Here is a 26,061-nt window from a genome sequence, read left to right as displayed (position 1 = left end):
TGCTTGTGTGCGCAGCAGAACAGGTGGGCAATGCACTACTTGCTTTGAGGTGGGATGTGGGGTTCGTCAGGGCTGTGTTTTAGCCCCAATCCTCTTTACATCAATGGGCTTTTAAAGGCCTTGGCGGATACTGGGGTGGTCTATCCAAGTCTGGGGGGGGTAGGGCCTTTCCGGTCCTGGCTTATGCAGATGATGGTGTTAATAGTCAGGTCTCCCAGGGCCCTCCAGACTCTGATTGCCGCTTATGCTGCCTTCATGAATAATCTAGGGCTAAAAATTAATTCCAGAAAATCAGCGGTAATGGGATGTGCGAGAAGGAAGAGGTTGTCAAAGATGCGTCCAATGTTATGCAATGGGAATATTATTCCCAGAGTCAAGGAATTTGACTACTTGGGTGTAAGATTTTCAGAGTCTGTTTCGGGTAGTGCTCGTGTCAACAATCAATCGGTGAAGTGGAGCCAATATGTAGGTGGGATATTGCGATTCCTGTTCCACTGTCAGGGCCAACCCCTGGATGTACCCTTAAAAGTCTACGTAGCGCAGACAAAGGCTGTGACATTGTATGGAGCACCACTGTGGGGTTTCTCAAAAGCACCAAAGATTCAGGTTGAGAACACGTTTTTTAGAAGGCTATTGGGTCTCCTGGGATACGCTCCTTGAATCCCTATTCACAGGAAACTGGGAATGGATTTCTGTGAAGACCAATGGGCCTTAATGCTGATTACTTTTTGACTTTGTCTTTCGGCGAATGACCATGCCAACATGTCATTCATCATTAGGACCATTATGGCAAGGGAGAACTGGAAAAAAATCCCTTGGCTAGCCTTTATCGATGAAGCCCTGTCCCGAAGTAACATTAGGGTACTTTCTCCACCAGATAATATGCTGACCTCTGGTCAAACAAACTTTGAACCGGGCTTTCAGGGATGAAAGGGATTTTATGGAGCTCGTCACGAACACGGACAGAGCCCACGCAGTGATCAGCAGGGTGAATTAGAGTTCTGAAAGGGAGATCGCTGGCTGATCACGCGTTCCAGATTCGATGGCCTACAGCTGAGGGGAACAACGGCAAAGTGGTTTGGGTACCCCGATTCACCTGGATGCCTGGCGTGCGGGGCAGATAGGGAGGACCTGAAGCACTTTCTATTGTTTTGCCCGCAATACAATATTGTTAGGTCTACCATATTGCCGGTTCTCAGGTCATCTAACATTCACTCCTACAGGCTGGCAATGCTCTTTCTCCTGGCTGCGGACTCTGTATTGACAACCTGGGCACTACTGTCCTTCCTGAAAAGAGCGATCTACCACAGAAAGGTGTTATTAGCCAAAGTGAACTACATTGATTGTTATAACCTATTGAATATGCACTGTGCACTTTAATTGGTCCCCCTCTTATGGGTCATGTAGTGAGTTTCATAACCTTTTTTAGATTATAATGAATCTGGTGAGAACTCGGCACGTGCACACTGTATTTTATTAGTGAGATGTTTTGATATGTATTGTACTTGTGTTTTTATGTGTTTGATGGATGAATTGATCCGAATAAACTTATTGACTGACTGACTGCCTGACTGCATATTCACCAAGACTAGCAGTACTGAGAGACCGTCACTCTCTAAGAATTCTTGCATTGGTTCAATTGCACACATCATCTTAAGGTGAAATGCAGTTAGGATTATTTGTACCCATCTATCTTTTTTTAATATAATGGCTCGTTGGTTACTTTACAATGTGCCTAAGACAAGCTGGTGGCAGCTGTGTTATTTTTTTTTTTTTACAGTTTTTGTTATTTTACTCTTGCACTTTTGCATTTACCACACATGGCTACTTAAAGGTGCTGTGCCACATGTTTTTTTTTGCTTGTTCTTTGGCCATATTGTTGTTTGGTCTTCTAGCTGCCTTCAGAGGTCAGGAAATGCTTTTTATGGCAATGGGAAAGCTGTGGATTTCTCAGGCTAAGGAACGTTGTGTGAGGAATGGGCTGGGAATGTCTAGCCCCAACCCACATCTTCGGACCCTGAAAATCTGTTGCTGGACACGTGATGAGCAGTGGTTATCCATTACATTACATTACTGCATTTATATATCGCGCTGTTGACCCTCAGGCATAAAGGCGCTAACAGTTGGACATTCACATAACAGTTAACAGATTAAGGCATTGAGAGAAGGAGAGTGAAGGCAAGAGCTGCGGTATTATCCAAACAGATTGGTTTTAAGCACTCTTTTAAATGCAGGTAGGGAACTCTGGAGTCTTAAATCTTCTGGTAGATTGTTCCAGAGTTTGGGGCTGATGGAAAAAGGCTCCATTCTCGGCTTTAGCAGTTCTACATCTGGGGTGAATAAGCAGGTTCTGTCCATTGGACCTGAGACCCCTAGCAATCGGCTTATCAGTGATGGAATCCTGCAAATAGGATAGCATGGTACCTAACCTGCACTTGAAGGTAATGTTAATCCATGTTTTGATAACAACTGGCTGTTTGAATTGTGCAAATCCTTATCATTGGTGGCCTTGGGCTAGCTCCCAGCCTGACTATTGGATAAAAGGACTCCCCCCTGCGGCTGTTGATCAGATTGTCATTAGAACACAGACTTTTACGAAGATGAGCTGCTCGCTGACGACTCAAGGATGACCACTGCATCTGACCAGTATTGACTAAAGTGTTTTCCTGGTGAGATCCTGTTCCTCTGTCCTCATCTCAAGAAGGCTTTTGTCGGTGCTTCAACCTCCCCCTCCCAGTGGTAACTACCAGTAGCAACCCCTGCTCGAGAATTCGTGCCTGCTCAGCCTTTGGAAATGACCCTGGATCACTGCCCAGCGCTCTCCTGGCCTACTTTGCTGCAGCTGTCGGTGTTCCGAGTAAAGTCTTTGAGCTTGGCAGATCTTCAGCTTATGCCACTAGTCGCCTGCTCCTACATTTACAGCCATCTCAATCCAAAGGAAGCTGTGCTGCGGCTGCTTCTATATTCACCACTGTATTATCGCCCGTCACCGCCTGACCATGGTGACCTTTGTTGGATCTTGTCTTCATGTCCCTGAGTGTTTCCAGTGGCTGTCTCTCCTACAGACTTTTTCACTTGCCTTGATTTGGGCCTTCAACCGGAAGCTGTCTGGAACCGATTCCGAAGTACACGACTAACCAAAACGAAATCTCTTGAAACAAAGTATCTCTGCTGTCTAGACCCTCTGGGTAGGAACCAAGAAAGAACAAGAAGCCTGGAACCAAGTATGGAAACTCCAACCATGGTATCCAGAGAACTCTGTGGTAGGGGATTAAGTCTACTATCCTGTTGCTTTCTCATCGTGTCCCCCATAGGGTAACTACGATGTTAAACCCTGAGCCGAACTCTCTGGCCTGATCTTTGTTGGTAGAATCTGGTTAAGGATCGTTCTCTCAGCCTATCCTAGTGTGTTGGATTCAATTGAGTACACACGTGCTCTTTACTTGAACTTGTATCTAACTTTTGGAACTTTTTATTAATCATAACCACTGGCCCTGCAAATCTCTATATAAACCTACCTGAAGAAGCATATGCTTCGGATCCGGTGACATTTGGCCACAAGGCCCCAAGTCAACTTAGAGTTGGACATTATAAGGGTGAGGGGCACTGTTTGTGTTGATTCTAATGAGTTATGGCTATTTTCTGTGCATCTGACTTTATATGTGTTTATAAGGTTTTGTGTACCTGTGTGTTTTTAAAACAAATTTTTTTTATCTTAGTGATTAAACTAAAGGTCTAATAAATAATAGCATTTTTATACTTGCTGTCTATCTTGAATTACTGGTGGTGCTCTGTGTGGACTTGTAGCTCTAGAAAATACTTGCACCATTCCTGAGACAAAGCCTTGCCGCTCTGCTGCCTCACCTTGGTTTAGTTAACAAAAATCAGATGGGCTTGCAAAATCCTCCCAACAAGGCTGATTTTGAAAATCCATCTTAACATACACATGTTTAAAGTTACGATATTGAGAACGGACTAGTACACTATTTCTTGTTTGGGTTTTGTTTTCCTTTTAGATAATAATCGTTTAAATTGACTGTGCCACAATATGTGTTAGTGTTTATTTTTAGTGAAAACAAATGCATAAAGAAAAAATCCAGATGTCTGGTGCAATGCATTTGAGGATTGACACGCTTTGATGTTGTCATTACATTTTAGCTTGCCACTCACAATTGGCAATTAAATATCTGTCCATGTGTCCTGGAATCTGAGTTGGTGTTTTTCCATTTTAGTGCCATCAACATTGCATTATCCTACTTCGTATACCCTATATAATGTTTGTTTCCCTTTAGGTGGCAGACTTCCCAAATTGGACAGTAAAATTGGATTGGCGTTTAAAGATCATGTTATTGCTACAGTGGAACCAGACGAAGGCAATGACGTAAGTACCGCTTAGGTAAACCTGAATTCTTGAAATTATGCAGGCATTTTTAATCAGTGAGCGAATGAAGACATTTATTATTCCAGCACAAACTCTAGCAGATTGTACCAGCTCAAGGCACCAATCTGACTGTGAAACCAGAGAACATGGCCAACGCAAACAAACCCCTAGACACATAGATGATTTTTAGTATTTTCTTAAAAACCTAAAGTTATAACCCGACCCCCGCCTACCCCTTGCCACCGCTCAAATGAGGGCTATCACAAGTTAGTTTTTGAGAAGCAACCCAGAAAACTAGGGCTCACCAAGAGGGCTGCACACTGAGGAAAACCACAATATATTTAGATGTTTCCTGCAGGTATGTTGGTGGTTCCACACAAGGCTTTAAAGATACATTAGCCTACCTTCTAACATATTTAACCATATTCTGTGAAAATGGTTCATTCAATCCAAATCGGCTGAATCCCGTTCAATGGATTGACAGTTTGCTGACTACGTGACAAACACAGGGTTGTTGTAAGCGTGGTCTCCTTTCTATGACTAGTGTTCTCCATGCAGAGCAGGCAGAGGATTGATGTCTGATGAGTAAGAAAATCATGGGCCGATGGGGTGGTGGAGGTGGGGTTAGGGGCATAGGGCTAGCTGGGTGGGGGTCATGAGGATTGGATCCCCTCAATAAGAGTATAGAGTAGAGTTAGGGGACATTTGGGCAGGGAATGGGGAAGCAGTTTGTAGAGCCGGGTTTGGGTGAAACATCCCCATTTGAGAGCAGAGCTTGGGCGCAAGGGGGTTAGAGAGAGGATGCAGATCCAGGAGTGTTAGGATTCAGAGGGTTGGACCATGGGTGAGGGATTTGGAGGGAGGAGTGTGTACACACAGATGCCTTAAATCAGATTCAGTGCTCTATTTGGAAAGATTTCTCTTTTAGAAACTTTCCCTCCATAGTTTATAAGTGTCTAAGAAACCAAAGAAAGTCACTTAGATTGAGGATTGTAGGAAGGCCTTCCAAGGCCTGAAGGATTCCCTTCGTCTGGCCCTGGTTGTCAGGGAACCTGATTACCAGAGAACTGTTATTGTGCAGACAGATGCCTCTGACACTGGGATAGGTGCTGTCTATTCAGTTAGATGATAAAGGCAGGGAACATCCGATTATTGGTCACCAGCTAACAGTGCAGTGTGGATAAATTTGTGTCAGCCTAACTTTTTTCACTTGGGATTTTTGGTTACTTTTATATGTGCTGTGGGAAACCGCAGGGTATTCTCACGTCTACTCCCCTGGGATCCTATGCATAGGTGGCCAGGGAAAGGTCGTCTCTTTTCGATCCTGACCCTGGGGGCAGACAAGTGAGGGAGGAGGACCTTGGTGGAGGGTCCTTGGGAATTGGGAGTGGGGTGCCCTCAGACGAGACGTGGTATCCGCTTTCCAAGAAGAAACCCTTATTTCGGGGGCCATTATCGGATTTTGTTAGCCATGTCCCATTGGCCGAAAAGAGTATGAGGTATCTTCAGTCCAAACGTGTTGGGAAGAAAGCAAAAAGGGTTAAAGATCACCTGGATTGAGGGTTTGTGAGGACTGGGATGCCTTTAGGAGAGACCTGGTATCCCCCTTATCCTACCACTGATCAAGCCAACCCTTCCCCCGCTTTTATGGGGTATTTTGACTGAACTCCCCTGACTTCCTCGTGTATGACTGTTAGAAGTACTGGGACGAAGAAGAGGCATCTAGTAGCAATGAGGACTAGGTGCTTTTACCACTCTGCTACTGGGACGAGGAAGAAGCCTGCTAAGAGTAGTAGAGGTCAGGCATGTCCCCTTAATGATGGTCAGGCAGGGCTAATTGTAGAACCGCACCTGCAGCCTGTGAGAGGGCTGCAGGTCTATAAAACACCCAATCTATTTGCAGGAGAGGCCAGAGAAAGCAGCAGGAGGCTGTGGGCATGCAGCACGATAACAGTTCACAGGAGTCCAGCCCGGGTGATAGGGCTCCGTGTGACAGAGCGAACATTCAAAGGGGACCTGTGCCTTGAGACTGCTGTCAGAACACAAGGCGATTGGAAACTATGGCATGTTAGGAAACATAGCCTTTAACGTGCCATTACATTTCTGCCTGCTCTTCAGTTAACGGTCTAGTTGTTCTTCCAACATGGCGAACCTACGCAATATCCAGCTGACAATGTCCCTCACGTTCGCATTGCAAACCAGTTCCTGCTTTGGGTAAGACGCTAGTGCTACTCCTCGCTCTGCCTTCTTTACTTCGCCTGCTTTTCATGCCCTGCCCTCTGCTTCCTAGATTCTCTCATTGTCTCCCTTGTGATACCTTTTCCTAGCTCTTACTCCTCCCGCTTTTTTGTTGCTACTTTGTTTCATTGGAGAACTGCTTTGCTTGTTCCCGGCTCTGCTTTGAGAGTCCTTTCCTTTTGGATCATTAATTGGATGCTTTCATTGCTGAAAGAAAACAGTTTTATTTGTGTGCCATTTGGCTTTTTCCCCTTGTGAGGGCTGCACCAAGGGAATCACTCTGTCCAGCTGTATACCTAGATGGACAGAGTGGCTTCCTCTGGTGGCAGACCTAGCCTCTTCGAGGGTCGGCGTGCTGGGAGGAAGAACACACCCATCACAGCCAAGACCAAAGACTCATCTGAAACGGTTTCTGAGACCTCAGGTGAGAAAAGGAACAAAGAGTCTGACAGATTGCAATGCCAGGAAAATATGGCAACCTCAGAACAGTTTTAAGAACTTGTCTCTGCGGTCCAAGGACTCACTTTGGAAGTACATTCATTAAAAGCAGAGAATGCTGTGCTCAAACAGTACATGATGAGCCGAGAAGGCCATTCATCGGATTTACCATCCTTCGGATTGGCTTGTGGCAAGTTTGAAGGTTCACCTAAGAAACTTTGTGAATTGATGGATGTGTTGTGTACTTCACTTTTCGTCCCACTACATACGCTACTGACAGGGCTACAGTGGGAATTATGGTCTCTAACATGACAGGTAATGCCTTGCCACCCCATTAGTGACTTCAGCTAGTCCTGTACTTGAGGATTATCCGCCTTCCTTGCCTCCTTAAGACAAGCTTTTGAATGAACGGGGTGTTTTATTTATTTTTTTAGGCTTGTGGGCCACTCCTGGATGTTCAACAAGAAACTATGGATCTATGGAACGTACCGCCACAGAAGCTGGATGACTAGAAGCAGTTCAATACACAGTATTCCGAAGAGGCCTCAATGAGGACATTAAAGATGAATTGGCCTGTACCCATCGCCCAGATTTTCTATCAGAGTTGGTCCATGGCACTTCAGATAGACCATCGCATGGCCTAAATAAGAGCTGAATGGAAGAAGAACAAGAGTTCTGCTGGATCTGCACCAACTCGAGTAAACCCAACTCCTTGGAAATGGCTGGTCGAGATGAACCCATGCAGACTGGTTTTGCATGTGGTCCACTCACTCTGGCGGAAAGGAAAAGGAGGGAATTGGGGCTATGCTTATACTGTGGGTCTGGTGCTCATTTATTACGTGACTGTCCAGAAGTGCCTCCGAGACATCAGTGAAACGACAGAACCCGGACTTGGAAGGGACGACTTAGCAGGGTGTGTCAAATTGTCCCACTGTTTCTACACAAAAATACACTGGAACTCATGATACTCGTTTGATGGTGATTGTGTTTCGCTCAATACTTCCGGATGGAAGACAGATTCTTACTTCAGCAATGTTCGAATGTGGAGCAGCTGGCAATTTTGTAGACATCGTCTGGGCAGAAAAGGAACAGTTACCACGTTGGGCGGAGGAGGTTAATCAACCCATAGAAGGAGTTGATGTACACTGCTCTATTCTGGTCCATTACTCATTCTTCATTACCGGTCTCGGTTTCTATTTTTTAACATTAAGAGATCATAAGCTTTGATCTGATAAGTCATATTGGGTATATGTTAGGCAGAAACCTGTGCAGTTCCCTCTGGGACCACTGCAAAAGATTTAGGACTACAGGTGTTTGGCAGTAAACCCACTTGGTAGCAGTCTGTACCACACAGATTCACTTGGTAGCTGTGGCTGAGCAGTCAGACTTCCCTCAAGAAGAGTTAGGCAGTATACAGAGTATTCACAATAGGTCAAGAGCACACAATAGAACAAGTAAACACTGACCAGGGCTCGGTGTAAAAGAGATATAATTATTTATTTAAAACCACATCTAGAAAAACACACAGGCACTAATAATAAGCAATTCAGAAACACGGTCACTAAAAGATATGCACTCCCTTAAAAGAATATTAGACAAGTCTTAAGTAAAGCCCCACTTATTTTCAGACAGCGGTGAACGCTTAACTTAGATGGCACTCTAATAGTTCGTTTTAAAAAGGGAGAGAAAAGCAGAAAACAAATTGAAACAGATCCCAACACTTTTTCAAGAACACAACAAGGGAGAAAGGCAAAGTAAATCCGTGTAGTTAGAGTTCAAGAAGCCGTATCCACTTTCAGAGGATCCAAACGAAATGTGTCCAAGGTCACATGGTTGCAGTGCACAAAAGTCTTGTAAAGGTTCAAAAAGGAGTTGGACCACAGAAAGGGACCAGTTAGAGGGTCAAGGCGGCCAGCCCAGTCCAGAAGGTTAAGGAGCTATTATTACCTTGTAGCAATCTTTAGAAAGGGAGGCCTGGCGGACACGGTACCTTAAAGTAGTGAGAACGCTCCAGCGGGGGCAGTTGTTCCTGGCAGCGGGTGCAAGTCGGTGCTTCGTCTGGGGGAAGAGAGGATCTCGTTGTGGTGGAAGACAGGAGTCCGTTGCACTGCCAGGGAAGAAACTAGCCGCGAAGTTTCTCAGGTACAAGGAGCGGTCCGGTGATTCGCGGTTCAGTGGTGAGTGGCTATCCGGCTGCCGGGGTGCTTGGCACGGGCAGTTCGACCACAAACCGGGCTAGGGTGTGTTGGGTATTTTGTATAGATTTGGGGCCTAGCGGTATTTTCTTACCGCCAAAATGAAAATAATTCAGTAATAATCACTCTTTGCATTCAGATTAGATTTGGGATATAGTACTACAGTATACATACATTATTTCAGCACACAGATACATTTAGTGGTATACATTATATTGGTAGGCGTTATTGGTGGTATTTCTGGTGAGCATAATTCCTTTGTTTTATATGTGGCCCCAATATCCAGAACCCCTTATTTTTGTTTAGTTTGTTCGTGTGATCACTAGAGAGGCCTCGGGCGTACATTTCAGGAACACCACATTTTCATTTGGAGTGCCACCATGGGCTGTTCTCACTGACTTATCTACGACAGCGAGCTAACATGTGGTATTCATCACCAATTTATCTAGATCAGTGAACTATGTCCAGGGCCTCTCTTTCTGCTGACTCATGTACCTCCAGCAGCAGGCTATTTCATTGTTATTATGTTCCGTTCAGAAATCACACACTTATATACTCAATGGAATCGTGCACACAGCTACCGCCAAGTCTTGTTTTTAGCTACCTTAAAAATGACAATTGCACTGTCTAAACATCTTCCCATATTATCAGTGCTATAATGGTAGATTCACAAAGAAAAGAGAAAAATAAAACACACTACCCGTATGCTTTCAGATATTTGTGTGTATTATAAAAAATTGCATTTCAACACGATCTTACTCGTTTTACAGAAATTAATGGAAATTGCACAGTAACAACATTATCTGTAACAAAATGAGAAGAGAGCGGCGAGAACATATTCAATTTGCAACATTAAACATGTTGATAAAACACTGGAATTCCCTCTTCTACTCTGACTGAATAGTTTCGCACACATACACACTGTCCCCGCACTCTGCAATATAATTACCAAGCCTGTCCAGCATGTGAAATTCTTCGGCTGGTCGCCTTCTGGAAGTGGCTCAATGCTCCCTCTTAAATCAGCCCAGCAAGGACGAGCATCTGCCGTCACTCAAACCGGGGCTTATTGACTGGAATTCCCAGTCTCTGCAGCAGTGCACTGGGATCTGCTTTTTCAATCAAAAAACTCCCCAGCCACCAGCCCGGTCTTTCTCCGAGCTGTGTAAAAATGTCTTCTAACTCTCTTCTTCCCCGAGATTCTACAGGAAAACTCTTGTTACCTCCCTTAATGTGACGTGCATCCAATAAAAATCCATCATGTCCTATACTCCTACTTTCAACAATGGCTTGGCTTATACAGTTGCAACTGTAACAAAACTGATTTCCTGCTTATTCGAGTCTTTGCTTCCTGCAAATACTGTGGACAGAGCACAGATGGAAGCAAAGAGAAAAAAATCTGGATGCACGTTTAAAATGACTTTCAGAGCCTGTCTTTTCCATCTCATTTTGCACTGGAGAACACATTATATTATTAATGAGTTGGAATCATGTTAGTATTGTTAATGAGGTTAGTTCATTAATCCTCAAATGTGTCTCCTGCAACAGAGGAATTTCAGGTGAGAAAAAAATATATATGCTTTTAACTGTGAAAAAACATTATTTGCATTTTAGATGTAGAAATCGTTTTTGACTGAATAGCCTGTTTTTATTTACATGTCCATGTCACACTGGCAACACATGCCTTGCTGTACCGCATTATAGCAGTGCACCAAACCCATATCAGTTTACTGATAGCACAATCAACCATCCACCCATGATTAGCACCAGGACAGCTAAACCCACTATTGAACGTTCCCCCCATGTTCCCCAATTAAATATTTCCACCTCCATTATACCCAGGTTACTAACTGTAATATTGTTTTTTCTCAGATTCATTTTTATTACATGTTTTTCTTTATGATTCAATAAAAACTCCACATCCGGATCTATTAGAAATGTGTCCCTTTGAAAAAAATTGCTATTTTCTACTTGGCTTTCCCAAATATCATTTGTCACGTGAAACAATGTTAATCCTCTAATTGACACAATTGTATTCTTCTGAACCTGTAAGTAAAAACATTATATTTCAACTGTTTAACCACATATGTTCCGTGATTCAAATGTACTATTGTCATGTTCTTTAAATAGGTGCTGACCAACCATTTACCTCTGACCATCTTAGCCTGTGCCAGTTCTTCACTCCCCATATTGCTAATGATCACTTCACATCCTTCTGATATACTTGGGTCAGATTTCAAACCACAAATAGCATCTGTGGCATCAGGAACAAACGGTTTACCTGGACACATATAATTTTGTTCTTTAAATTTGACACACGTTTCCAAGTTTGGTATTAAGTAAACTTCAGGCTCCCATGACTGAAATGCCACCACTTCTGGAGTCTTAATCTTAATAAATTTGTCCTCTTGCCAAAACCCCACGTTGTGTACCCACTTGGTTTGATAAATAAGTTCAGGAGCTACATATGGGATGCGTAGTAAAAAAACAATCTCCAACCTTTCCAGGTCCACATATAATGGCATTGCATTACCCATTTCAAATGCAATTTTTACCTGTACCACATCAATTTCCCTCCTGGTCAATCTTTCTATCATTTGATGAATAATATCCTGCGAAACAAAATACAAGGGAATATGTCCTTGAATCAATTGTGAAACTGCAGTTTGAACTTCTCTCATATAATTCTTAATAGTCTATCAACAGGACTCATTATATTCTATATTTAATTTAAAGTTCTGTCATGCTTAATAATTAGCTTAGTCGCCCGTTGCATCACATCCGCTTGTTCATTTAGAATGATTGCAGTTTATGAATCTTACTTGTTCATCCAATCCCCCTCTAATCCCATCTAATGTTTTTTGAATTATTTCTAGGTCAACACTCAGTTGTTGCGCTTTAGTACTCAGCGTTCCTACCGAAATGGCATTGGCTGTTGATGTTGGGGTACCTATTATGGCTCCAACTATAGACATTACCAATGATATCGCAAGCATCACCGCTCCTCTTTTTCCTCTCCTCTTCTTAATGTCTGCTGAATTCATAAATGTTTTTTTCCAATTGCATCAATATCTCTTATTGACTGCTTAGAGTCCTCTTTTCTTGTTTCCAACCACTCTTTAGTCTGGTCAATCTTAATTCCGGTATGGTTCAAATGTTTTTCAATCAAAATCTCAGGATTCAATGGTATGTAGATATTCTGGAAAATCATCCTTCTCTCACTCATGATGAATCCTGGTGCCTCTTCTACCGCATTACCAGATGCTGGTCCAGGTTTAATGACAACCTGTGCTTCTGAATTTTTGAAGATCCCTCCGAATATCATCATCATTAACCATATTGTTGGTGTCATCTTCAATGCTGATCGCTTTGCAGCCTTGGTCTTCGACCCCCTTCGGGGCTTTTCCGGAATCCGTCCACATGGGCTCCAGAACTCCATCGTCTCCCGTGACTTCCGGTACAAATATGTTAATATTCTAAATCAAATAGAAAAGAAACAGATTAAGTATATAGCACAATACTAACTTCACCCTTTTGCCAAAAATAAAACATGCTTTGTAAAACATTTCGCCCTTTTTCTTTCGCCTTCTGAAATTAAGCACAGGTTATAGAGAACAAGCATACATAAAACAACATTCAATATTTAATGCATTTTCATTCTGCACACCAACTCCATAAACTTCAGCTTCTATTTTTTCTATATTATATATATATATATATATATTTACATATATTAGTGTTTATGTGCCATTATAATCAACCATCTTTATTTAACTTCTCTGTCACTGCCTCCTGACTGTACCCATTTATTTTACCTTTTTGTGTTCAAGGGACTTTATCTGTTTCTACACGCTCCAGATTTTTTATTTCATGTCTTGGCTGACATGGCTTGATTTGGTTTACATGCACTAACTGTTCTGTTGCTGTTTCACCTTCAGTCTTTAAAATTTTATAAACCACAGGAGAGACTTTATCTATAATTCGGAATGGCCTCTGCCAGGCTGCTAGGAATTTGGAATTTTTCTGTTTTACTTTTTCCAAAATGAAATTTATACACCTGATCCCCTACACAATATTCCTTTACTGTTGACTTTTTATCATAATATGTTTTAGCACTGGCAGCAGCCCTTTCCAGATTTCTCTGTACAAAAGCAAATGCATGTTGTAAATGCTTCCTCAGCTCATCAATGTATTCATGAACTGTAGATGCGCTTACAAGTGTTTGCTCATGTGTTCTGTATAGCAGGTGTTGCGGCAACACCATTTTTCTACCTGTCAAGACCTCATGTGGGCTAATACCTGTTGCTTTGGCAGGAGTTGATCTGATTGCCATCAAAACCAACGGTAAACGTAAATCTCAGCTGGAACCTGCTTCAGCTACAAATTCCTTTAAAATGTCCACAACAGACCTATTACCCCGTTCAACTCCACCTGAAGAAGCCGCCCGATATGCGATATGTAGTTTCCTTTTCACACCCAGTATTTGCCATACCTTGCTCATTAGAGCACTTGTGAAATGACTTCCTCGGTCTGACTCAATTCTTTGTGGCAACCTAAACCTTGAGAACACATGATTCACTAGCAATGTGGCTGCTGTTTGCGCACTACAATCTGGTGCAGGAATACATTCAATCCACTTCGACATCAAACATACCACACTCAAAATATAACGGTTTCCTCTGCTCGACCCTTTTAAAGGCCCTACATAGTCTATTTGCAAATCTGACCATGGAAGGGTTAGGCCTCTTTTCATTAGTGGAGCTCTGTGCATTGGTGAAGCAGGTTTAAATTGGGCACATACTAGACCTCCTCTAGTATACAATTCCACATCTTGGGACATATGTGGCCAATAAGCATAATCTTTTAGTATTTCCAATGTTTTTGTGAACCCCTGTGGCCTGCAGTTATGGCATCATGTGCATGGTGTAGCATTAGCCCTCTAAATGAAAGGGGTACCACCCATTGTATCTGTCCTGTTATGGACTCTTTAATCATGAGTCCATCCTGTAGTCTAATTCGTTTTTTATTCTTTAATAGCACCCTCAATTCCTCTTTTACCACACAATCATCTTCTGTTAAAGGGTTTTGTCCAGGATCTATCAAATGGTTATAATAGATTCCCAAAATTCGATCATTCTTTTGTGCCTCAATCAAATCTTGGTCTGGGGTGTTGTAACTCCATTGTACCAATGATTGTTCTGTCTCCTTTGGTGCTTTAGAACGTGTTACTGCATCAATCTGTATTTCACCGAGTAAATGTTCAATAGGTAGCAATTCTCCCATCACAGCCCCAATTTTAGCCAGGTGGTCTGCCTTATTCCCCTCTTTAGCCTCTCCTGGAGTTTTTAAATGCCCACACATTTTTCTCCAGTATATTGTCAAATTAATTTTCTGACACCAATTTGTCTATGGCTTGTATCATTTTTCCATGCTTAAGTGGCTTTTTGTTGTATGTAATCATGCCTCTCGCTTTCCAGCCAGGTAGATATTCCACAAAGCTATTTTGTGCATAGTCAGAATCAGTCACCAGGACAATTTCACAGAATTTATTATCAATTGCAGTAGCAATTGCTTTATAAATGTCTGCCAATTCCGCTACTTGACTGCTTCTAGCTCCAATTCTCATCCCTATGCTGGGGATACCTTCACATTTCAACCAGACATTTCCTATTCCTGACACTAATTGTTTATTACTGTCATTTTCAATGTGAAAAGCACAACCATCAACATATACAGTTGGCAAGTCCTTGCATGTTTTTTCATCAAAAGCTTTGTGTGGTGATTGTTCAAACTCCTGTAAATTAGGTTCTATTTCCATTTCGTTTGATGCTTGTTCAGCTGTACAGTCATGTAAATCTGCTAAACCTTGAGCAATTGGGCTCTTTTTATTTTGGCCATATCTCAGTTCTACAGGAAAACCTTGTAATGCTAACGTCCATGAAGTGATTCTGGACTGCGCTAGATTACCTGACCTAATTCTTTTACTCTCTAAGAATTGCAAAGGTTGATGATTTGTTTCAATAATCACCTTTAGCCGCCTACTCTACGCCGACGATTTGATCCTACTAGATCAGACACCCATAGGTCTCCAACGGCAGTTAAACAACTTGCAAAGGTATATGGAAGAAAACAATTTGGAAATCAATGTGTCAAAAACTAAAATGATGAGACTCCAAAAAACTCCTAAAAAAGCAGATAAGTCCAACTTCTGCCTCGGCTCCATCCGAATCGAAAAGGTGCATAGCTTTAAGTACCTAGGAGTCACACTAGACAGCTCGGCGAATGATAAATCAATGCAAGAAACCCTTATCGATAAAGTGAAGAACCTATCGAACCAGGGAAAGGCAATTGACCTTAAATTCGGTCGTTACTCCATAATTCCAGTAAGGGACTTCTATAAAAAGAAGGTCATCCCTACTGTAACCTACGGTACAGATGCTATGCCCAATCTACCGGCAGACCTGTGGCCCAAATTGGAGGCGCTTTTCTGGAGGAAAATACTGAATCTCCCGAAATCGACACCGATAGCGCCGCTCAGGAGAGAACTTGGCTTGCTATCCTTGAGTACCTCGGTGGCGTTGAACAGCGTCCTACTATACAGGAAATGCATCACGCCAGGGAGCCCATATGTTTATCGCCTGATAAACCAGGAATTGGAAATGAAATCATGTAACTCATTGCTGAGATGGGAATCCACCATGCTGGCCCTCCTATATTCAGCAGACAGTTGTAAGGAAGAGTTGATAACCAACCCAGTCAAAACCTGCAAAAAAATCAAAGAATGGGACTGGATTCAAACTATAGAATCAGCTAATAAATACAAACTTACCAGCCATCTTCCACCGTTCTTCAAAAAACAGGACACACTGCAAACATACCTTAAACGGTTTCCGAGTAGAGCAGCCCGGCTCTACTTTTTGAGAATCCGTTTAAATCTCCTGGAGACAAATGAGATCTTGGCAATAAGAGGCAGATCAAACACAAGTCAATGCCGTTACTGTAAATCCCCAACAGAAAAAGAAACGATTCGTCACCTCCTGCTGAACTGCCCTAAGACTCAAGAAATTCGGGGTATCTATTTGAAGAACTGCATCTCCGATTTTACAGCAACCGACGAGGAGACCTGTTGGAACAAGTTGATTGCAGGCGACAAACAGGGCTGGGCTTTGGCTACTGTAAACATCATGCAATACATCATTAACTCTAAATGTTCTGTAGAAGCCTAGCCTTTAACTGCCCGCCTGCAGATCGCGCAAACATAGACTTGTCACAAGCCAGAGCTCCCTCCAAGTAGGATTTCACCGGCTCGCCAAGACATTAGACGAATTTTTTAACAACTGCTCGCCTCGTCCCTCCTTGAGACCTGAGACCTTCCAGAAACCACATACTAAACATTGGAAATATTGGAGGGGAATTTCAGCTATTTATTCTTCGTTTTGTAAAAAAATCCGAAGGGATTAAACACAAATAAAATAAAAAAAAAATAAATAAAAAAATAATCACCTTTTCTCCCTGAACAATGGGGCGGAAATGTTGTAGCACCCACGCAGTGGTTAATAGGGCCTTTTCACATTAATTGAATTTCATTTCAACTTGGGAAAATGCTTTACTTGCATAGGCAATGGTTTTGTGATTCACATCATGTTTTTGTGATAACACTGCTGACATACAATGTTCAGAGAAACCTATTTCTATAAAGAAATCCCTATTGTTTATGGGGTATGCTAAACATGGTGCCTTTACAAGACATTCCTTCAATTTGGCTACTGCCTCAGACTGCTCTTTCTCCCATTTCCAGGGTGTATTTAGTTTTAGAAGTTTAGTCAATGGTTGAGTGATTTCAGCATAATTTTCAATGAACATTCTGTTATAGCCTGTCATTCCTAATAAAATGTTCACCCCTTTCACATTTTTAAGGTCTTTTAGTTTTTGTATGGCCTCTATTTTCTTCTTTTGTGGATTTAGTCCATGTTCAGTTACCTCATGGCCTAGAAAATTCACTTTTTTCTTGCACCATTGTGCATTTTGTAAAGACACTTTGGCGCCTGCTTTCTGCAATTGGCCAAGCACATGTCTTATTTCATCAAAATTGTTTTTTAAACTTTCATTTTTTATCAGGACATCATCCACATAAACTATGGTTACTCTTTCTGCCGCATCAGGCATGGCCTTCCTCAAAAATATTCCAAATTCACTCCCACTATTAACATACCCGAACGGAGTTCTAACCCATGCGTATTGAGTTCTGTCAAATGTAAAGGAAAATAAATTCTGTATCTCCTCTGCCAATGGGACGCACCAATATCCAGAGGTGAGATCTAATGTGGTAAACACCTTTGAACCATGTACCTGAGCTAGGCCCTGATCAATGAATGGCAGTGGCCATCTGGACACTGGTACTCTTTTATTTAACTCCCTTAAGTCTGCACATAGCCGCCATTGACCATTTGGTTTTAACACACCTAAAATGGGCGTGTTGGATGTGCTATGGATAGGCCTGATGATTCCCCGCAATTCTAAATTTTTAATAATCTCTGCCAATGATTCTAAACATGCCAGCGGTAGTCTATACTGGCGTACAAATACTGGACTTCTGCTATACCCTTCCGGAAGTGTGGCCACATGTAAATTAGTTAGCCCGCAATCATAAGCGTCTTTGGCAAATACATCTTTAAATTCCATAAATATCTTCCTCAATTCGTTTCTATCCTCATCGTTGTCACACGCATCCGCTAATAAGATCTGCTCTTCTACCATTTTGGAAAATTCCGGAAAATGTTCCGGTAGTGGAATCTCTGCGCCTTCCTCTAGCTGTGTGGCTGTGTCTCTTTGTAAAGCTGCCACTTTTAAATGTTTTGGCATGTCAGCTTCCATTTCAATGGGCTGATTTTCCATTTCATTTTCACTTAAATCAAATGTTCTAAAACTCTCTTGATAACAGCACACTGTCTCACTTGAATCATAAGAGAACACAGAATGAATTTTAAATATTCCTTTGGGCTGAGAGTCCAGGTATTCTGGCAACTCACCCTTGGCATCTACATACTTTTCAGGGATATTTCCACTCACCATGTTATTTAGATCTGCAGTATAATGTGATTTTTGTATGGCCATTCCTAATGGGGAGTTTTCCTCTAAATGAATATCTTGACAACCCTTATTATTTACCATAATTCCTACAGATCCTTCACCAATATCTACCAATGGAATGTATTCATAATTCAGGCCTTGATGTTTTATGGATTCATTCAGGCACACAAATGCATCAGAGTCTTTCATCTGCTGTCCATTTTTGCATTTCAGTGTTATTGCAAACTGTTTTGTAAATGCAGGAATAATAGTATATTTCCTTATTTGTAGTTCAATTGCATAAGGGACCAGTTGTGCACAGTGATAAGCCCTTCTTTTGTCTTCAAATCCAGGTGCCGGCCCACCTAGGCCTGACCATATTTTTTTATTAAGGAAATCTAACACCATACACATTCTGTGCATGATGTCATTGCACATGTAAAAATCATTTTGTGTTCCACTCAGTATCCATATATTATGGTAAATTGTTTTCTGCCCAATGCTAATTTTTAGCATGCATCTGCCTGCAATTCGGTTTTCAAAGTCTGGACTGTCCAACCCAGAAACATATTGGTTTTTAATCCTAAATTTCGGGATCTCCTCCCTCTCCATTATTTTTTGCAACAATTTCTCATTAATGTAGCTCCTCTCCTGTTCAAGCGCTAAAGTGGCTTTTATTGTTTTAAAACAGTCATTTATACCAACATGAACCCATGGTTGCTTATCTTCCATGTGTATTTCAGCAAGAGTGGTAATGTGTTTTTCTGAATCTGTTTTAGGAGCAATATTCTGTTTGCATGTCTTCTCTTTTAAATAAAAACGTAAAGTGTGCTCATCTATGGCAGTCTGCCATTTTTTCCTTGGGTCCAAGTATATTTGTACAGGTAGTTTTCCATTGTCGCTCTGCATTTTGTCTTGACACATTAATATAACAGTGACACTAGGTATGCAACTATTCTGGAGATATACCTCCACAGCATCATTTGTTTTGGCAACGTTGTGACATTCATTTATGTGGCTGTTTTGTGATTTTAGTTTCTTAGGTCTCAATGGTTTTTTGGTTAAAGACCACAGCACTCCATTCACCCCATCTATGAGAGGATACAATCTTTTCAGGCAATCTGTCCCCATCAGAAATGGAATTTCACAAATAGATGTGATTAATACCTATTGTTTCATTCTGTGTTTTCCTATTTTTATGTCAACCTCAGTTATACCTATAATGGGCACCTCCTCCCCGTTAATGTTATGCACTGGACCTTGATTTTCCTTCACTGTGATTTGATAATGTGGGGATCTCCCTTCATTGATACTCTTTACCAACTCCTTGGACATAATTGTGGCCTGTGCGCCAGTGTCAATCATTGCAAATGTTTGGCATTTTTCTTCTACAGTGATGGGAGCATAATACCTGTCTTCAACTTCTTCTAACACACATAAGAAGTGTGAATTCTTACTGATTTCGGGGCTCACCTTTCTCAGGCCTTTTTCACTTTTGGCTAAACACATTGGTAAATGGAAATACATTTTTCCCTCCTTTTTGTCCATTTCTGCGCGATAGACTTTATTCATTTCTCCATGTTCAGAGGTTTTTTGGAGTGTGGCCACTGTTCGCGTATCCATCCAGGTATCATCAGGGGCCACATTACAACCATACAACTGAACATGTGTAACAACATCATTCAGCAATCTGTCATTGTTTAATTCTGTGCATTTGTGATCATTTAGTGTGGTACCAGCCCTTTCAGCCTCTTCAAAAATATGTGGCTCAAAGAATTCTTCAGGTGATTGGCCTGTACCCTCCTTTGGAGTATTTCCTTTTTCTGCCTGTGTTTGGTCATTGTTTTGACTGCCCAGGGAAGGAATTATAGCATCCCCATTTACTCCCTGTCTACTGGTATTCCCCATGCATGAGTCATTTTTCTTAAACCTGTCTCTTTGTTCTTTTGGGTTTTCAGGTTTTCTTATTTCATTTGTACAAATCTTCAATGTTTGATTTAGTTCTAGGTTAAATCGTACCTCTCTTTTGGAAGTATTTGCACTTTCTGTTACATGTTCATTTACTGGCATCTTTACTTTTAAATCATTAGACATCTCAGAGTCATTATGCGAAATTACATCAGAGCAATCTGTCTTTTTGGTACTGCAGGTATCATGAGTACTTTTTTCAGAAGAAGCCCCCGGTCATTGCTATGGCCATCAGCCCCCTCCTTTGATGACTGTTTTTGTGCTGTACAAAGCTTCCCTATTTGTTCAGCTAACATTTTCACTTGGGCCTCAAGGCACTGGAACCTTTCCATCTCTCTAGAATCCTCTATCTGTGGCCTAGATCGATACTGATTGCTTTCTCCTTGATTGGATCTATTCTGATACCTCTCAGGTGAGTGATTTGTATTGGGATAGTTTCTGAACTCTTGATTCATTTGTGGAGGGGAGCGGGGTGCACCCATTCTTTGGTTGTAGTCCCCTGGTGGGGAATCATTGTACTGACGTGGAGTATAATTCATGTTCTGTCTCATGTCCTGTCTGTCATGTTGTGGGTACTGGCCCCCTATGTTGATTCCCATTATCAGCAAATCGATCCACATATCGGGGTCTATCTTGATTATCATATATCATGGTGTTGGGATCAAATTTGCTCTGTGTCCCCAATGTCTGGTAGAGACCATCATTTCTTTGGTCTTGATTTTGTCTCTGATTATGGTTCATACCTGACATATCAGGCCGATAGCCTGCCCGGGGCCTATCTCCTAAATACCTAGGACTGATGTAGCTCTCCCTATTACTAGGATCATGTGATTGAAACATTGGTACAGAGTGTGATGACCTTTGTTGATTAACCCTTTGTTCAGGTGCCGAATTATTTTTACCTGGACTTTGAGCAGACTCAAGGGACATCTTGGCTGACCTGATTTCCATCACTGTTGCTGAGGGTTCTTTAGATTTAGGTCTAGTATCTTTCATTTTATCACTTTCTTTACCCTGACAATAGAGTACCTCATATAGCTTTGTGCTTTGATGCACAATCCACTCAAGGGACTTGTCACGATCAAATTCACGAACCAATTGGGATATGATGTATTTCTGTAGCCCATAGAAGTAGGCGGTTTTAAATTCCTTAGAATTGGGGTCAAAAGATACATCAAAGCGAGAAAATGCTCTTTTTAAGTCTTGTAAAAACTGGCGAGGGGATGTATTAGGCCCAGCAGTAAGTGTGTAAGCAACTTTCTTTGCCTCCTGTAATGACTGGAAAGGAGAAAAATGACGCCTAATTTCTTTTTCAAACTTCACCCATGTCATATTCTGCTGTTCATTTAATCCCCTTATGATGCTGGCCGTCGGGGCATCTAAAGTTAAATGAAAATATTGTCTGTACTGTTCCTTAGGTATCTGGAGTGCTTTAAAAATGTCATGAACCGCTTCTAAGTGATCCTCAATGCAGCATTCCTCTCCTTTTTTAAATGGTTTGATCAGAGCTTTAATAGATTTCATTATTTTTATGGGGCTACTTGTTGCAATGCATGGAATTGCACTACTTGGTGACTCAATGCTGGTTCCAGGTGTATGGGATTGGTGGCGGCCCCCAATGGGAGTATCAAATCCCCCAAGGGCGCTGCAACCAAGTTCAGTCACCGGCCCAGTCACTGGAGCACTAGTTCTTTGGGTAGAAATAGAATTCACCTCCACTCCATTGAATGTAGTACCCTGCCGCCTCTCCTGGGAACTGGGAATGCACATCTGCTGTTCTAAATCCTTACATTTTATTTATTACCTCCTGCATGTCGCACATTTGCATTTGTCATTCATTGAATTCTTTGTTTCTCTTGTCTCTTTCTTGAATCATTTTAACCATTTCTTGCTCTGCACCTTGGAGATCACTTTCTTTTTCAAAATGTTCTTTTTGTAAAATCTGCATTTGGAAGGGATTGTGTCCTCCGACGTATTCCCTATCTTAGATATCTCTTTCCAGCTTTGCTGGCCTCGAAAAATTTTTCTCTAGAGGGTGCTGCGCGTCGATGTCCGCCGAGTCGATGTCCCTCGACAGCCGCCGTATCGACGTCAACCCGCATATAAAGGCCGCGCGCAGCGTTCGTTGCTCGGTTCCGTTTTTTCCACGCTTACTCAGTGCCTCGGAATATCGTTACTCAGTTTCGTAGAGAATTTATCCTATTTCCTCGAGATATTTGATCCATACTCGATGGCTTCCTCGTCGGAACCGATGACCCCTCGGTCTGGCTTCAAAAAATGCCAAGACTGTGGGAAAAAGATGTCGCTGACTGACCCTCACAGAGTTTGTCTCTGGTGTTTGGGAGCTGAACACCATTGTTCGGAGTGCGAGGACTGTATGTCCATGACAGCTAAGGCCCTGAAGGAGCGTAGGGGGAAGGTGGAAAAAGGTAAAACTTCAAAAGCTTCTTCTTCCTCGACAAAGTCAAGACATTCGTCTCCTCGTCACCATTCGCGCCTCAGGTCTCGGAGTGGGTCCCATCACTCCTCGAGAGCGAAGCACTCGAAGAGGAGACGTCGAAGATCCCCTTCTTCCTCCTCCTCCTCCTCTTCCTCTGTTTCTCCTAAGAGAATCCCTTGCCCCACGAAACATAGTTCCCGGGCTGAATGGGAGGAATTCCGCAAAAATATGATGAGCGTCTTCGAGAAAGCGGCCTCGACCCCCTCGAAGACTGCCGAGAGCGATGCTCTGGTCGAAAGACCCGAAGGTCAAAAACGCCATGAGTCGCAGTACCCGGCGAAGGAAGCTTCTCGAGCGCGTCACGAACCCTCGAGTAAAGCTATGACCTCGAAACCTTCTTCGAAGGTTCTGTCGACACCGTCGACGAAGGTTCTGTCGACGCCGAGGTCGGTGTCTTGGACGCCGTTGTCAAAGGGACCTTCCACACACGGGTCTGTCGACTCGATGCCATCTTCGACACCGGCGTCGACGCCAGGGAAAGTCACGGTTGCGGCGCACCCAGTGGCTATCCCCAGGTCCGCGATGGCGTCGAGATTGTCGACTTCCTCGAGCAGAATCCCAATTCTATCGAGGTCCTCGAGGCCTCCGCCTTTGTTTTCGATGCCACACTCGAAGCCTTCGGCGTCAACGACATCGACGTTTTCGAGGCCGATTACAACAAGTTTGGCACCCTATGCCTTGGAGAAGGGTTTCACACCCTTTGTGAGTTCAGACCAATTGAGAACTATGTCCTCAATTATGGAAGAAGGAGAACTATCTGACCAAGAAGAGACATTTGATTTGCAGGGACCTGCAACCCCAGTTCAAGAGAAGTTATCCTCAGAAGAACGCAGGTTAAAGGAACTCCATGATTCCTTACATGAGGCAAGTGGGTTAGACACTTCCCCTGAGGTGGAGTTCGCTAGGCCAGACCCGGGAGAGCATGCTGAAACCCCCTATAGAGCCTTAATGGCCAGGATCACAGAATTTATGGGGTGGTCAACACCTTCATAGGCTTTCCAACAAGATGACCTCACGGATATTCTTGATAAAGGTCCACAGGAGAATCCTGTAGTGCCTTTTCATAAAGCTCTTCAAAGGAAAATCATGACGAACTGGGAAACCCCAGATGTCGTCCCGGCAGTAAATAAAAAACTGCCTACTAAATACAGGGTATCTTCTGCAGACCCGGAGTTTTTGTCCAAACACCCATCCCCAGAAAGTCTGGTGGTACAGGCAGCATCTTCTACTGACATCAAGACTGCTTACCCTACCGTCCCACAGGACAGGGATGATAAGAAATATGATGCTATGGCAAAGAAAGTTTTTTCGGTATGTAGCATGGCGTTAAAATCTATTAATGCTACTTGCACCCTTGCTAGATTCAGCCATACATTTTGGGAGTGTGCTTCTACAGCGGCTGACTGCATCCCAGAGGGAGAAGAAAGGGAGGCGTTCCTAAATATCATACAGGACTGTAAAGACGCTATGTGCGAATCCCTCCAGATGGGCATTGATTCGGCTGACAGTATCAGCAGAGCAATGGCGGCAAGTACAACAACCAGGAGATTCGCTTGGTTGAGAAAGTCTGGTTTTGCCCCAGATGTGCAAGCCAGGCTCTTGAACATGCCATTCGATGGCTCTTCTTTGTTTGGGAAAAAGGCGGATGACAGTTTAGAAAAACTGCAAACATCAAAGGCAGCAGCAAAATCTCTAGGTGCTGCAATCCGTCAGACACCTTTTCGTTCCACAGGATCCTCTGCGAGAGGCAAGTCCTTTCGCTTCTACTCCGCATTCGGAAGAGGTAGAGGACGACCGGCTCAAAGGGGACAAAGAAGAACTCCCGAGGTGGACGGTGTAGATATTCAAAAGCCGCAGCAACAGCAGGTGCCTCTTTACCATCGGCATCTGCATCAGCCGCCCCAAAACCACTCTGAGGACTTCCCTCACAAGACACCTGTAGGAGGCAGGTTAACTCAACATCTGGCGGAATGGCAGGCTATCACGTCAGATGCTTGGGCATTGGAAACAGTTGCCCAAGGTTACTGCCTGCCTCTCCTACGCATACCTCAGAGTCATCCACCGGGGATCAGCTCTCAAAAAGCTCCAGATCCGCTCCTCTTGCAGGAAATTTTAGACCTGCTAGAGAAAGGTGCCATAGAACCAGTACCTGTAGCGGAGAGGAACAAGGGCTGGTACTCCCCTTACTTTCTCATTCCAAAGAAAGACGGAGGACTGAGACCCATCTTGGACTTGCGAGAATTGAACAAATTCCTCAGGAAAGACAAATTCAAGATGGTAACTCTTTCTCAGATCCTTCAGGCCCTTCAGTTCCAGGACTGGTTGGTATCTTTGGACCTTCAGGACGCTTATTTGCATGTGCCTATCCATCTCAAACACAGGAAGTACCTGAGGTTCGCAATTGGCAACTCTCATTATCAATTTTGAGTGCTGCCATTTGGGCTGACCTCTGCCCCGACGGTCTTCACCAAGTTAATGTCGGTAGTGGCTGCAAGTCAAAGGAGGGAAGGGATTCACTTCTACCCCTACATGGACGATTGGTTGATCAGGGCTGTATCTTCGGAACAAGCTCAGATCCAGCTAAATCACGTTTGCCAATCCCTTCACAGACTGGGCTTCTCCCTCAATTTAAAGAAGTCACAAATGATACCATCGCAGAGACTCCAGTTCATCGGAGCGATCCTGGACACTTCCCTGGGAAAAGCCTCGCCACCAGATGTGAGGGCTCAAGATATTCTACAGATGGTTACCAAGTTCCAAAATGCCCAACGTCTCCCAGCCTTCGACTTTTTGAGGTTGCTAGGCCTCATGGCATCCTGCATTTTCCTAGTGCCAGAGGCTCGCCTGAGAGTGAGATCCCTCCAGTGGGCACTGAGAACTCAGTGGTCACAATTCTCAGGAAGAATGACAAATCTTCTTCAGGTTCCCGACAGGGTGGCTCGAGACCTTCAGTGGTGGGCCTGTCAGGAGAACATTCTGAAAGGAGAACAGTTTTGGCAACCCTGGCCGGAGATAACAGTAGTCCCGGATGCCTCACTCACGGGGTGTGGAGTCCACACCAACGACTTGACCATCAGCGGTCGTTGGTCTCCATCGGAGTCCAGACTACATATCAACCTGTTAGAGCTGAGGGCCATCAGACTTGCGCTGAAGGCGTTCCTGCCATCTGTACAAGGGAAGAATGTCCTGATAATGACAGACAACACAGTGGCCATGCATTACCTCAACAAAAGAGGAGGCGTAGGATCACTACCTCTGTGCAGAGAGGCGATGCA

The 26,061-nt window shown here is 43.1% G+C and overlaps 1 protein-coding gene across 4 annotated transcripts in view; it reads left to right on the top strand.

The window, feature by feature from the left end:
- Window positions 1–26,061, top strand: part of GABRR3 (gamma-aminobutyric acid type A receptor subunit rho3) — a 2,040,413-nt gene that overhangs the window by 1,796,317 nt on the left and 218,035 nt on the right. For all 4 annotated transcript variants that reach the window (XM_069639257.1, XM_069639256.1, XM_069639259.1 and 1 more), the window contains one exon: window positions 4,293–4,381. In XM_069639257.1, coding sequence (XP_069495358.1) covers window positions 4,293–4,381 — 89 coding nt within the window. The remainder of the gene's footprint in view (window positions 1–4,292; window positions 4,382–26,061) is intronic.

The sequence above is a fragment of the Ambystoma mexicanum genome, chromosome 7q, assembly GCF_040938575.1.
Source record: "Ambystoma mexicanum isolate Mex_15411 chromosome 7q, UKY_AmexF1_1, whole genome shotgun sequence".
Classification (NCBI taxonomy): domain Eukaryota; kingdom Metazoa; phylum Chordata; class Amphibia; order Caudata; family Ambystomatidae; genus Ambystoma; species Ambystoma mexicanum.
The sequence above is the reverse complement of the archived record's forward strand: the minus strand, read 5'-3'. Positions and strand labels throughout refer to the sequence as shown.